Raw genomic sequence first — 14,295 nt, 5'->3', positions numbered from 1 at the left:
CTGATTACCAGCTCAACCCATTCAGCAGGTCATTAACCCCTCCCATGCTCGTGATGGAACCGTTCGGTCACGAGCCTCGGGTGGGCTGTGCTGGTGACGGAACGGTTCCATCACGGACCGCTCGCCGCTCCTGCGCGGAGCGAATTCCGCGCCTGCGCTGAGCGTTCTGAAGAGCGGGCGGGGCCGTGACGGAACTGTTCCGTCACAAGCACAGCTCACCCGTGGGCCGTGACGGAGCGGTTCAGTCACGAGCACGGGAGCGGCGCGCGGCCCCGCCTCCCCCTTAGCGCTGCGACTTTGTGATCTGCCATTCGGAAGTGTAAGAAACTGGAAACAATCTTGAAGGAAACATTCTACTGAGGGAAGCAGCCAACTATATAAAACTCAGTCAAAGCAATATAAAAAGCTAGTCCACAAAACTATGGCACGTTCTCTGCAATAGTAAATTAAAATGTTCCTCCTCAAGAGTTGTGCAAAACCACATCAAACTTTGTTCAAGATAAGATCACTAGAAGTTGTGGACTGGATAAAATACAATTCTCTGACTAAGTGGAGTCAAAACAGAGGTGGTGCTCTGTGGTCACCCCACTTTATGGTCCAATGGCAGGTGTTCAGTAGACCAGGGCCCCCTTACAACCCCCTGTCCAACAAGCTAGAAACTTTGGAATAGCTTTCGATTCCAATCTCGCTTTTGAAAAAATCACCCACCACCAACTGTGTCCGTCTGCTCAATATAATTAGGAAGATCCTCCCCTTCCCTCCCTCAGTCCAGCAGATGCGTAAACGATGGCAAGAATAACCACCACCTTTACACAGACAGCACAGGTGCAATATGAATCATACAATGGATGAACCACTAGCTGCCATGGATTACTATCACTGTGCCAGAGCTAGCATGTTATATGGGGAAGGCAGAGGGCACCTTCCTGTGGATACCCAAAGTTGACAAGAATTACCACTACCGTTCGAGAGCAAGTGTTTTACCCCGGTAGGCAGTGGGCACAACTCACACGCTCTTTGTGCATGCACACCCAGGCACTTGTGTGCGAGCAGACAGATGCTCACAATATAATTCCAGATGTAAGTGAATCTAACTACTGCATCTAAAACTACTACTGCAAGACTTGTGTTTTGCAAACTTTCCTTCCTCTGGTTCGACGATGCCGCCTGTTCTCTCCCTTATATGATCGACTACGGGGTGCTGCACCCCTCTTGAGAGGACAGCCCAGTGTCCTCAGGGAAGGATGAGAGCCAGGGCCGGGGGTAGGGAAAAAGCGGGAATACTTGGGGGGAGGGAAGTCAGCAAATGGGTGAGATTGGGAAGCCAGAGGCCAACTGGACAGGTGTTGGTGCTTCCGGGAACATAAAAGGCGAAGATGGGAGCCTCTCGGGCAGCCTACGGTGGGTGTGAGCAGGAGTAAATGGGGTAAGCAGGAGTACTTCACACTTCAAAGGTAACAGGTGGGGACTAGCAGCTGTAGAAACATGCCATTTAGCCCTCTTCAAGATTATTTACATGGCGCTTCGCCTCAGTGCTTCACCACCCAACACTATTAAAAAATGGGTCTTAAGTTACATCCTTGAAATCTATGAGATCCCACAATCTCAATACTGGCTCCCTTATTATTTGGAGCAATGCTGAACCCCCTGGATTCTTTCTAACAGAATTAGGAATTCAGTATCAACTGCATGCAGGGGTTACCCTGTAATAAAATAAAGTAACTCCGACCACTCAACCTTGTCCTCTTGTTTACCCACCATTCAAAAGAACCTGAAGATGAATGAACTACATAAGAAATGCATTATTCTCTTGCCAAATCCTAATTCCCATTCAAATTAAAAATTGATACATGTAGTCCAGGCTGCTGACTTTCCACCTCAAATTGCTGAATCGGCAAATCCTTAGCATTCAGATTAGACAAAAGACAAACTTAAACATCTGGCACAAGGGGCATTCTTCCAACTCAAATCACTTCCCCACCTTCAATCCTTTTCTAGAATCCTTTGACCTAATAGTTGCAGTACAGCGCCTTGTTCTCTCGTCCCTGGACTACAGCAATGATCTAAGGGCATTTGACCTCGGACCTGAGGAACCGAGTTCGAGTCTCGGTAATGTCACTAAACCTCCTGTGATTCTGGGCAAATCACTTAATATCCCCGTGCCTAACAAAATGAATGTGTGTTCTCATGTAACGTAACTGGTGCTATGTAAAGCGTTCTGATACCAGGTTCGGGTCAAGTTCGCGCTATATAAAACTCTGCAAAAAAAAAGGCTGTCCTCCATGCTGCAGATAGGCATGATTAATATACCAGTAAAACAACAAGACAGGAGCAGTCCTTTCCTCCTACAGCTACAGACTGTTAAACCAGTGCTTAGTTTGAGTTGGCAGTTGCTGGTTGGGCATACCAGCACATAATTTTAAGGCCAGGCCCATACTTTTCTTTATCAGACTTTGAGCTATAGAAAGCGAGAGAAAAATACCACAGGAAAAGACTTTGAGCCATAGCAAGCGAGAGAAAAAGACCAAAGGAAGAGACTTTGAGCCATAGCAAGAGAGAGACAAATACCAAAGAAAGAGACTTTGACCCAAAGCAAGCGAGATAAAATACCAAAGGAAGAGACTTTGACCCAAAGCAAGCGGGAGAAAATACCACAGGAAGAGACTTTGGGCCATAGCAAGAGAGAAAAATACCAAAGGAAGAGACTTTGAGCCATAGCAAGAGAGAGGAAAATACCAAAGGAAGAGACTTTGAGCCATAGCAAGTGAGAGAAAATACCAAAGGAAGAGATTTTGACCCAAAGCAAGCGAGAGAAAATACCAAAGGAAGAGACCGACAAATACCAAAGAAAGAGACTTTGACCCAAAGCAAGCGAGAGAAAATACCAAAGAAAGAGACTTTGACCCAAAGCAAGCGAGATAAAATACCAAAGGAAGAGACTTTGACCCAAAGCAAGCGAGAGAAAATACCAAAGGAAGAGACTTTGAGCCATAGCAAGAGAGAGAAAAATACCAAAGGAAGAGACTTTGAGCCATAGCAAGAGAGAGGAAAATACCAAATGAAGAGACTTTGAGCCATAGCAAGAGAGAGGAAAATACCAAAGGAAGAGACTTTGAGCCATAGCAAGAGAGAGGAAAATACCAAAGGAAGAGACTTTGAGCCATAGCAAGAGAGGAAAATACCACAGGAAGAGACTTTGACCCAAAGCAAGCGAGATAAAATACCAAAGGAAGAGACTTTGAGCCATAGCAAGAGAGAGAAAAATACCAAAGGAAGAGACTTTGAGCCATAGCAAGAAAGAGAAAAATACCAAAGGAAGAGACTTTGAGCCATAGCAAGAGAGAGGAAAATACCAAAGGAAGAGACTTTGACCCAAAGCAAGCGAGATAAAATACCAAAGGAAGAGACTTTGAGCCATAGCAAGAGAGAGGAAAATACCAAAGGAAGAGACTTTGAGCCATAGCAAGTGAGAGAAAATACCAAAGGAAGAGACTTTGACCCAAAGCAAGCGAGAGAAAATGCCAAAGGAAAAGACTTTGAGCCATAGCAAGAGAGGAAAATACCAAAAGGAAGAGACTTTGAGCCATAGCAAGCGAGAGAAAATACCAAAGGAAGAGACTTTGAGCCATAGCAAGAGAGAGACAAATACCAAAGAAAGAGACTTTGACCCAAAGCAAGCGAGAGAAAATACCAAAGGAAGAGACTTTGACCCAAAGCAAGCGAGAGAAAATACCAAAGGAAAAGACTGAGCCATAGCAAGCGAGAGAAAATACCAAAGGAAGAGACTTTGAGCTATAGCAAGAGAGAGGAAAATACCAAAGGAAGAGACTTTGAGCCATAGCAAGAGAGAGGAAAATACCAAAGGAAGAGACTTTGAGGCATAGCAAGTGAGAGAAAATACCAAAGGAAGAGACTTTGACCCAAAGCAAGCGAGAGAAAATACCAAAGGAAAAGATTTTGAGCCATAGCAAGAGAGAGGAAAATACCAAAAGGAAGAGACTTTGAGCCATAGCAAGAGAGAGAGAAAAATACCAAAAGGAAGAGACTTTGAGCCATAGCAAGAGAGAGGAAAATACCAAAAGGAAGAGACTTTGAGCCATAGCAAGCGAGAGAAAATACCAAAGGAAGAGACTTTGAGCCATAGCAAGAGAGAGAGAAAAATACCAACAGGAAGAGACTTTGAGCCATAGCAAGAGAGCGAAAAATACCAAAAGGAAGAGACTTTGAGCCATAGCAAGAGAGAGGAAAATACCAAAGGAAGAGACTTTGCGATACAGCAAGTCAGAGACAAATACCAAAGGAAGAGACTCTGAGCCATAAGCAAGCGAGAAAAAAATACCAAAGGAAGAGACTGAGCCATAGGAAGCGAGAGAAAAATACCAAAGCAAGAGACTTTGAGCCATGGCAAGTGAGAGAAAAATTCCAAAGGAAGAGACATTGAGCCATAGCAAGCATCGGAAGAGACTATGAGTCATATCAAGCGAGAGAAAAATACCATAGGAAGAGACTTTGAGCCATAGCAAGAGAGAGAAAAATACCAAAGGAAGAGACTTTGAGCCATAGCAAGTGAGAGAAAATACCAAAGGAAGAGACTTTGACCCAAAGCAAGCGAGAGAAAATACCAAAGGAAGAGACTTTGAGCCATAGCAAGCGAGAGAAAATACCAAAGGAAGAGACTTTGAGCCATAGCAAGAGAGAGAGAAAAATACCAAAAGGAAGAGACTTTGAGCCATAGCAAGAGAGAGGAAAATACCAAAAGGAAGAGACTTTGAGCCATAGCAAGCGAGAGAAAATACCAAAGGAAGAGACTTTGAGCCATAGCAAGAGAGAGAGAAAAATACCAAAAGGAAGAGACTTTGAGCCATAGCAAGAGAGCGAAAAATACCAAAAGGAAGAGACTTTGAGCCATAGCAAGAGAGAGGAAAATACCAAAGGAAGAGACTTTGAGCCATAGCAAGAGAGGAAAATACCAAAGGAAGAGACTTTGAGCCATAGCAAGCAAGAGAAAAATACCAAAGGAAGAGACTTTGAGCCATAGCAAGCGAGAGAAAAGTATCAAAGGAAGAGACTTTGAGCCATAGCAAGAGAGAGAAAAATACCAAAGGAAGAGACTTTGCGATACAGCAAGTCAGAGACAAATACCAAAGGAAGAGACTCTGAGCCATAGGAAGCGAGAGAAAAATACCAAAGCAAGAGACTTTGAGCCATGGCAAGTGAGAGAAAAATTCCAAAGGAAGAGACATTGAGCCATAGCAAGCATCGGAAGAGACTATGAGTCATATCAAGCGAGAGAAAAATACCATAGGAAGAGACTTTGAGCCATAGCAAGCGAGAGAAAAATACCAAAGGAAGATACTTTGAGCCATAGCAAGCGAGAGAAAAGTATCAAAGGAAGAGACTTTGAGCCATAGCAAGAGAGAGAAAAATACCAAAGGAAGAGACTTTGAGCCATAGCAAGAGAGAGGAAAATACCAAAGGAAGAGACTTTGAGCCATAGCAAGAGAGAGAACAATACCAAAGGAAGAGACTTTGAGCCATAGCAAGTGAGAGAAAATACCAAAGGAAGAGACTTTGACCCAAAGCAAGCGAGAGAAAATACCAAAGGAAGAGACTTTGAGCCATAGCAAGTGAGAGAAAATACCAAAGGAAGAGACTTTGACCCAAAGCAAGCGAGAGAAAATACCAAAGGAAGAGACTTTGAGCCATAGCAAGTGAGAGAAAATACCAAAGGAAGAGACTTTGACCCAAAGCAAGCGAGAGAAAATACCAAAGGAAGAGACTTTGAGCCATAGCAAGTGAGAGAAAATACCAAAGGAAGAGATTTTGACCCAAAGCAAGCGAGAGAAAATACCAAAGGAAGAGACCGACAAATACCAAAGAAAGAGACTTTGACCCAAAGCAAGCGAGAGAAAATACCAAAGAAAGAGACTTTGACCCAAAGCAAGCGAGATAAAATACCAAAGGAAGAGACTTTGACCCAAAGCAAGCGAGAGAAAATACCAAAGGAAGAGACTTTGAGCCATAGCAAGAGAGAGAAAAAGACCAAAGGAAGAGACTTTAAGCCATAGCAAGAGAGAGGAAAATACCAAAGGAAGAGACTTTGAGCCATAGCAAGAGAGAGGAAAATACCAAAGGAAGAGACTTTGAGCCATAGCAAGAGAGAGGAAAATACCAAAGGAAGAGACTTTGAGCCATAGCAAGTGAGAGAAAATACCAAAGGAAGAGACTTTGAGCCATAGCAAGAGAGGAAAATACCAAAAGGAAGAGACTTTGAGCCATAGCAAGTGAGAGGAAAATACCAAAGGAAGAGACTTTGAGCCATAGCAAGTGAGAGGAAATACCAAAGGAAGAGACTTTGACCCAAAGCAAGCGAGATAAAATACCAAAGGAAGAGACTTTGACCCAAAGCAAGCGAGATAAAATACCAAAGGAAGAGACTTTGAGCCATAGCAAGAGAGAGGAAAATACCAAAGGAAGAGACTTTGAGCCATAGCAAGAGAGAGGAAAATACCAAAGGAAGAGACTTTGACCCAAAGCAAGCGAGAGAAAATACCAAAGGAAAAGACTTTGAGCCATAGCAAGAGAGGAAAATACCAAAAGGAAGAGACTTTGAGCCATAGCAAGAGAGGAAAATACCAAAAGGAAGAGACTTTGAGCCATAGCAAGTGAGAGAAAATACCAAAGGAAGAGACTTTGACCCAAAGCAAGCGAGAGAAAATACCAAAGGAAAAGACTTTGAGCCATAGCAAGAGAGGAAAATACCAAAAGGAAGAGACTTTGAGCCATAGCAAGCGAGAGAAAATACCAAAGGAAGAGACTTTGAGCCATAGCAAGAGAGAGACAAATACCAAAGAAAGAGACTTTGACCCAAAGCAAGCGAGAGAAAATACCAAAGGAAGAGACTTTGACCCAAAGCAAGCGAGAGAAAATACCAAAGGAAGAGACTTTGAGCCATAGCAAGTGAGAGAAAATACCAAAGGAAGAGACTTTGACCCAAAGCAAGCGAGAGAAAATACCAAAGGAAAAGACTTTGAGCCATAGCAAGAGAGAGGAAAATACCAAAAGGAAGAGACTTTGAGCCATAGCAAGCGAGAGAAAATACCAAAGGAAGAGACTTTGAGCCATAGCAAGAGAGAGAGAAAAATACCAAAAGGAAGAGACTTTGAGCCATAGCAAGAGAGAGGAAAATACCAAAAGAAAGAGACTTTGAGCCATAGCAAGCGAGAGAAAATACCAAAGGAAGAGACTTTGAGCCATAGCAAGAGAGAGAGAAAAATACCAAAAGGAAGAGACTTTGAGCCATAGCAAGAGAGCGAAAAATACCAAAAGGAAGAGACTTTGAGCCATAGCAAGAGAGAGGAAAATACCAAAGGAAGAGACTTTGCGATACAGCAAGTCAGAGACAAATACCAAAGGAAGAGACTGAGCCATAAGCAAGCGAGAAAAAAATACCAAAGGAAGAGACTGAGCCATAGGAAGCGAGAGAAAAATACCAAAGAAAGAGACTTTGAGCCATGGCAAGTGAGAGAAAAATTCCAAAGGAAGAGACATTGAGCCATAGCAAGCATCGGAATAGACTATGAGTCATATCAAGCGAGAGAAAAATACCATAGGAAGAGACTTTGAGCCATAGCAAGAGAGAGAAAAATACCAAAGGAAGAGACTTTGAGCCATAGCAAGAGAGAGGAAAATACCAAAGGAAGAGACTTTGAGCCATAGCAAGAGAGAGGAAAATACCAAAGGAAGAGACTTTGAGCCATAGCAAGTGAGAGAAAATACCAAAGGAAGAGACTTTGACCCAAAGCAAGCGAGATAAAATACCAAAGGAAGAGACTTTGACCCAAAGCAAGCGAGATAAAATACCAAAGGAAGAGACTTTGAGCCATAGCAAGAGAGAGAAAAATACCAAAGGAAGAGACTTTGAGCCATAGCAAGTGAGAGAAAATACCAAAGGAAGAGACTTTGAGCCATAGCAAGAGAGAGGAAAATACCAAAGGAAGAGACTTTGAGCCATAGCAAGAGAGAGGAAAATACCAAAGGAAGAGACTTTGAGCCATAGCAAGAGAGAGGAAAATACCAAAGGAAGAGACTTTGAGCCATAGCAAGAGAGAGGAAAATACCAAAGGAAGAGACTTTGAGCCATAGCAAGAGAGAGGAAAATACCAAAAGGAAGAGACTTTGAGCCATAGCAAGCGAGAGAAAATACCAAAGGAAAAGACTTTGAGCCATAGCAAGAGAGAGGAAAATACCAAAAGGAAGAGACTTTGAGCCATAGCAAGCGAGAGAAAATACCAAAGGAAGAGACTTTGAGCCATAGCAAGAGAGGAAAATACCAAAAGGAAGAGACTTTGAGCCATAGCAAGCGAGAGAAAATACCAAAGGAAGAGACTTTGAGCCATAGCAAGAGAGAGGAAAATACCAAAGGAAGAGACTTTGAGCCATAGCAAGTGAGAGAAAATACCAAAGGAAGAGACTTTGACCCAAAGCAAGCGAGAGAAAATACCAAAGGAAGAGACTTTGAGCCATAGCAAGTGAGAGAAAATACCAAAGGAAGAGACTTTGACCCAAAGCAAGCGAGAGAAAATACCAAAGGAAAAGACTTTGAGCCATAGCAAGAGAGGAAAATACCAAAAGGAAGAGACTTTGAGCCATAGCAAGCGAGAGAAAATACCAAAGGAAGAGACTTTGAGCCATAGCAAGAGAGAGACAAATACCAAAGAAAGAGACTTTGACCCAAAGCAAGCAAGAGAAAATACCAAAGGAAGAGACTTTGACCCAAAGCAAGCGAGAGAAAATACCAAAGGAAAAGACTGAGCCATAGCAAGCGAGAGAAAATACCAAAGGAAGAGACTTTGAGCCATAGCAAGAGAGAGGAAAATACCAAAGGAAGAGACTTTGAGCCATAGCAAGAGAGAGGAAAATACCAAAGGAAGAGACTTTGAGCCATAGCAAGTGAGAGAAAATACCAAAGGAAGAGACTTTGACCCAAAGCAAGCGAGAGAAAATACCAAAGGAAAAGACTTTGAGCCATAGCAAGAGAGAGGAAAATACCAAAAGGAAGAGACTTTGAGCCATAGCAAGCGAGAGAAAATACCAAAGGAAGAGACTTTGAGCCATAGCAAGAGAGAGAGAAAAATACCAAAAGGAAGAGACTTTGAGCCATAGCAAGAGAGCGAAAAATACCAAAAGGAAGAGACTTTGAGCCATAGCAAGAGAGAGGAAAATACCAAAGGAAGAGACTTTGAGCCATAGCAAGCAAGAGAAAAATACCAAAGGAAGAGACTTTGAGCCATAGCAAGCGAGAGAAAAGTATCAAAGGAAGAGACTTTGAGCCATAGCAAGAGAGAGAAAAATACCAAAGGAAGAGACTTTGCGATACAGCAAGTCAGAGACAAATACCAAAGGAAGAGACTCTGAGCCATAAGCAAGCGAGAAAAAAATACCAAAGGAAGAGACTGAGCCATAGGAAGCGAGAGAAAAATACCAAAGGAAGAGACTCTGAGCCATAGCAAGAGAGAGAAAAATACCAAAGAAAGAGACTCTGAGCCATAGCATCCGTGAGAAAAATACCAAACTTTGAACCATAGCACGCAAGAGAAAAATATCAAAGGAAGAGACTTTGAGCCATGGCAAGTGAGAGAAAAATTCCAAAAGGAAGAGACATTGAGCCATAGCAAGCGAGAGAAAAGTATCAAAGGAAGAGACTTTGCGATACAGCAAGTCAGAGACAAATACCAAAGGAAGAGACTCTGAGCCATAGCAAGAGAGAGAAAAATACCAAAGAAAGAGACTCTGAGCCATAGCATCCGTGAGAAAAATACCAAACTTTGAACCATAGCACGCAAGAGAAAAATACCAAAGGAAGAGACTTTGAGCCATGGCAAGTGAGAGAAAAATTCCAAAGGAAGAGACATTGAGCCATAGCAAGCATCGGAAGAGACTATGAGTCATAGCAAGCGAGAGAAAAATACCATAGGAAGAGACTTTGAACCAATGCAAGAGTGAGAAAAATACCAAGGAAAGAGACTTTGAGCCATAGCAAAAGAAAGAAAAATACCAAAGGAAGAAAGAAATAATAAAAGAAAGACAGGAAAAACAGTGACAAAGGGAGAAAGCAAGGATAAAAAATAGCCCACAAAAGTGAAAGAAAGTAGCAGGGAGGGTCAGATGGTGGAATAAAGAGGCATGAGATGGAATCAAGACCATGCAGCTTTGTTATCTGTCACACCGACATTAGTCAGTGCCAGCTGCAGGCTTTTGAGAACATCTCTGGGCACCAGGACTACCCGCTAATCAAGGCCCTAGCGGCCCGGTCCCCTACAGTATGCAAATGCTCACCTGAATGCCATAGCCCGGACCTGGTGAAAACATCTTGGTGCAGTTGAGCTCCTTGGAGAGATTGCGGGGCGAACTCCAGCTGACTCCATCGTCCACGCTAGCGATGATCATAGTGCTGGCCACGCTGCAATGAATGTAGTGGGCGCAGACCGTATACACTATGAAGATGTAGCCCATCTCGTCGTCGACTACTACCACCCCAAGGCTCAGGCCATCCAGCGGTGTACCATCATCCTCGATGAAGGTGGTCGGCTCCCAGGTCGCCCCTGTAGGTGGATGGAAGAGACGAGGTGAAGAAGTCATGTTTACAAAGAAGGACTTGCATGGTATAAGAGGATCAAGAAAGGACAGAGAGGGATAGGAAGGGGGTGAAGAATGTGAAGAACAAAGATGCAACAAGCATTTACAATGCAATGGTCTCGGCATTATTAAAGGTAGAGCTATTGGCATTGTGCATGACCTTTTTTTTTTTACATCTTAAATAATGGCATTGTCATTTACATTGGCAATAGCTTAATCGTTAAATAAATGGCATTGTCATTTACAATGCCAATAGGTTAATCGCTCGCAAATGCATGACCTATTGCATTTACACCCACACAGAGCCACACACGAAAAGCCACCCACCCACACACACATACAGGGCCACCCACACAGAGCCCCACCAACACACAGAGCCCCACACACGCACACAGAGCCCCCCTACACACACACAGAGCCCCCCATCACACGCACACAGAGCCCCCCCCCACACACACACAGAGCCCCCCCACACACACAGAGCCCCCCCACACACACAGAGCCTCCCCCACACACACACAGAGCCTCCCCCCCACACACACAGAGCCCCCCCACACGCACACACAGAGCCTCCCACACACACACACAGAGCCTCCCCCACACACACAGAGCCCCCCCACACGCACAGAGCCCCCCCACATGCACAGAGCCCCCCCACACACACACACACACAGAGCCACCCCCCCCCCACACACACACACAGAGCCCCCCCCCCCCCCCCACACACACACACAGCCAGGGGGCAGTGGAGCAAACACAGCCAGTAACTCTTAAATGAGACGTTTGGCGCCTTTCAGACCACCATATTCCCACCACTAACTGCCTTTGAACCCAACATGCTGATGTAGGCAGCACAAACTGAGGTGTAAGGGGTGACTAAAAGTGAGTTGTGGCCTCCTGCCTCACAGCAGGCCAAGCATCATTTGATGTTAAATACAGGATAGTCGCCTCTTAATGGATTTGACGGTTTCAAAGCGGAAAACTAATGGTAGCTTTTGCATTATTAATACTATGCAGAACTTTTTCAAAGAGACATTTTTAATTTTTAACTTCAGCCCACATAGGTCCTCAGAAAGGGCTCTATATTCAGTGTTGTAGAAAGGTATTACAATGTTTTTACTTTCATTCAGAAGAAAAGAGATCAATATGGAGGCGATCATTGGATCCATAGAAGTCTCACCAACATTTTTTCTTCATCATTACAGTAGCGGTCGGTGGCGGGAGTAGCTGCCGGGCGGTGATGTGGGGAGGGGCATTGTGGGGGGTAATAATCTATGGATTACGGAGGATTACAGGTAAGTAAATATATATAAATAAAAATAATTGTATTGGATGCACTACATCCCCAAATGTAATGCAGTGCACACAACGAAAATCGTTTTATTTATTTATATGTTTACTTACCTGTAATCCTCCGTAATTCATAGATTACTACACCCCACAATGCCCCTCCCCCTCCCCACATCACCGCCCGGCAGCTACTCCCACTACCGACCGCTACTGCATCATTGAACTTACACTTACACTCTGAGAGTAGACCATTGTATGTTTCAAAAGCCATCATTATCACTACTTTTTAATAACAATGACCTCCTAAATCTACCTCGCCACATGACTGAGAGCTTCAGCTCCCCAACAGAACAGCACAAAAAAACTCTTGGAGTAATGAAGATTAGCAGTAAGTAACCTGGTCATGAGTAACAACAGGCACATGCGGTCAGCAACTAAATGCAGCAAGCATGAAGATATGCTTCTCTTTGAAAGATCTGCATTCAGGTTGGTAAATCACAGTTTTTCGAGATCAAGGCATTCTGCAACCATGATGAATAGATCTCACGTATAAACTAGGTTGCTAGGCTTTTCCCATCCCTGTACTCCCCTCTTTCCTAGCACTGTGGTCCTGCATGGTTGGAATCCGTTTGTTTTTTAGTGCAGGAAGCGTCAGAATGCAGGCCTTACCATCAGAGGAAATAGTTTTCGAAATGAAAGACACTTGAATGGCAACTTCAAATGCACTGATCTGCGGTCAGCAGTCTGTGGTGGCGCCGCAGACAACGTCAAGCGTGGCATTCGGCCCCACTTCATTTCTAGACAGTTTTAACTCGCTTTGTTTTGCGAATAACCCACATCTTACAAGATATCTAAACCACCCAATAACTGGTCCCATAAACCCGAGCAGGGCCTGTGCAGTCACGTGCGACCTGGTCACCGCACACAGCACAAATGTAATGACTCTAGTCTATTATGTTATTCATGATTTGCTAACATTTCATCGCGGGTCAAACGCTAACTCAGTCTTGACATTGGTGTCTACCTGCACGGATTGCCTTTTTTAAAATAAGGGGTGCCCCTCGTGCGCCACTCCCCTTCCCAACCAGCCGAAGGATATTTCGCTGCCAACAACTGCCCCACTGTTAAATTAGGCACTGCAGTGCAACAGGCGAAACGCCTGTTGGCAAGAATGACACAACACAAAGTATGTATGCACTTATTCACAGCCCTCTTTTTGCACTATATTTATTCTGACATAATTGCCCATTATCTACAAGTAGTCCTTGAATCCTGGGTGGCACTCACACATTAGGTGGCATGGGTTTCTACTGATGGGAACCATTGGTAGAAGGTAACAATGCACACTGGTATTTAGATAAATTACAGAAACCCTAATGCTCACTTGCAAAATATCCAACTCCTCTCACTTAATGCCAACAGACTCACACACCATATAAGATGAAAGAAAGTTCTTGAGAAGTTCATGTTTAGCCATATGAATATTGCTCTAATACAGAATTCACACTTAGCTCCTACTGAGTCTGAAAATGTTGAGAAGAGATTGGGTGTTCAAGGTTATTTTTTTATTGCAATGCATGGGACTCATGAACAGATGCTGTAAGTATGCACTGTACAAGAGAGGGGTGGCGATTCTTTAATTTGTACGTTTTTCACCCTGGGCATTCTGAAACTTGTAATACTTAGCAGAGTGATATGTCTTTACAAAAGTCAGAATTCAGGGGTAGGTATTAGTATTCGATTTAGCGCATGCACCAGCAGGGACCAAATCGTACTTGTTTTCTGACCTCTCAAGAGTGATATCAGAATTTAGCGACAATAAACAGGATTTGGGCAGAGGTCTGAATATAACAGACCGATCTAGCAGGATGAAGCTGTGGCATATTTTCCGTCATGATCAAAGACCTGCTCCATGACTATGCCTTAGTGGAGGTGTGGAGGCTCCTCAACCCTCGCAATAAATATTGTACTTTTGTCTCTTGTATTCACTGCATGACTACTCGTAAAGAATTTCAGTGTTGGTCCCATAAACCCGAGCAGGGCCTGTGCAGTCACGTGCGAGCTGGCCACCGCACACAGCAGCAATTACACGTGCACCAGAGGTGGTGAAGCAGCTCAAATACATTTACAATGTCGCACGAGAACGGGGGACGAAGGAGAGCTGCGGGCGGAGGGAGGGGGTTAATGAGTATGCTTAGCAGGGCTGACCCGGCCTTTCCTTCTTCTCTTGAACAGAAACTGGGAACAGAAGAGGAAGTGCTGGGAAGACGGGCAACGAAATAAAAGGGAAAGAGCAGGAGGCAAACTAGGACAAACGAGCGTCGAAAACATACCTGACGGCGAGGGCTGCAGAAGAGAAAGAGATTG

General features: G+C 43.9%; 1 protein-coding gene across 1 annotated transcript in view; it reads right to left on the bottom strand.

Moving 5' to 3' along the window:
* The window catches only part of NEU1 (neuraminidase 1), a 105,963-nt gene that overhangs the window by 24,502 nt on the left and 67,166 nt on the right, over positions 1-14,295 (bottom strand). The window contains exon 3 of the mRNA XM_086924558.1: positions 10,339-10,604. Within this exon, the coding sequence (XP_086780684.1) occupies positions 10,339-10,604 (266 nt within the window). The remainder of the gene's footprint in view (positions 1-10,338; positions 10,605-14,295) is intronic.

This window comes from Lissotriton vulgaris, chromosome 5 (assembly GCF_964263255.1).
Source record: "Lissotriton vulgaris chromosome 5, aLisVul1.2, whole genome shotgun sequence".
Classification (NCBI taxonomy): domain Eukaryota; kingdom Metazoa; phylum Chordata; class Amphibia; order Caudata; family Salamandridae; genus Lissotriton; species Lissotriton vulgaris.
Note: the sequence above shows the minus strand (reverse complement) of the source record. Positions and strands in the feature narration are given on the sequence as shown.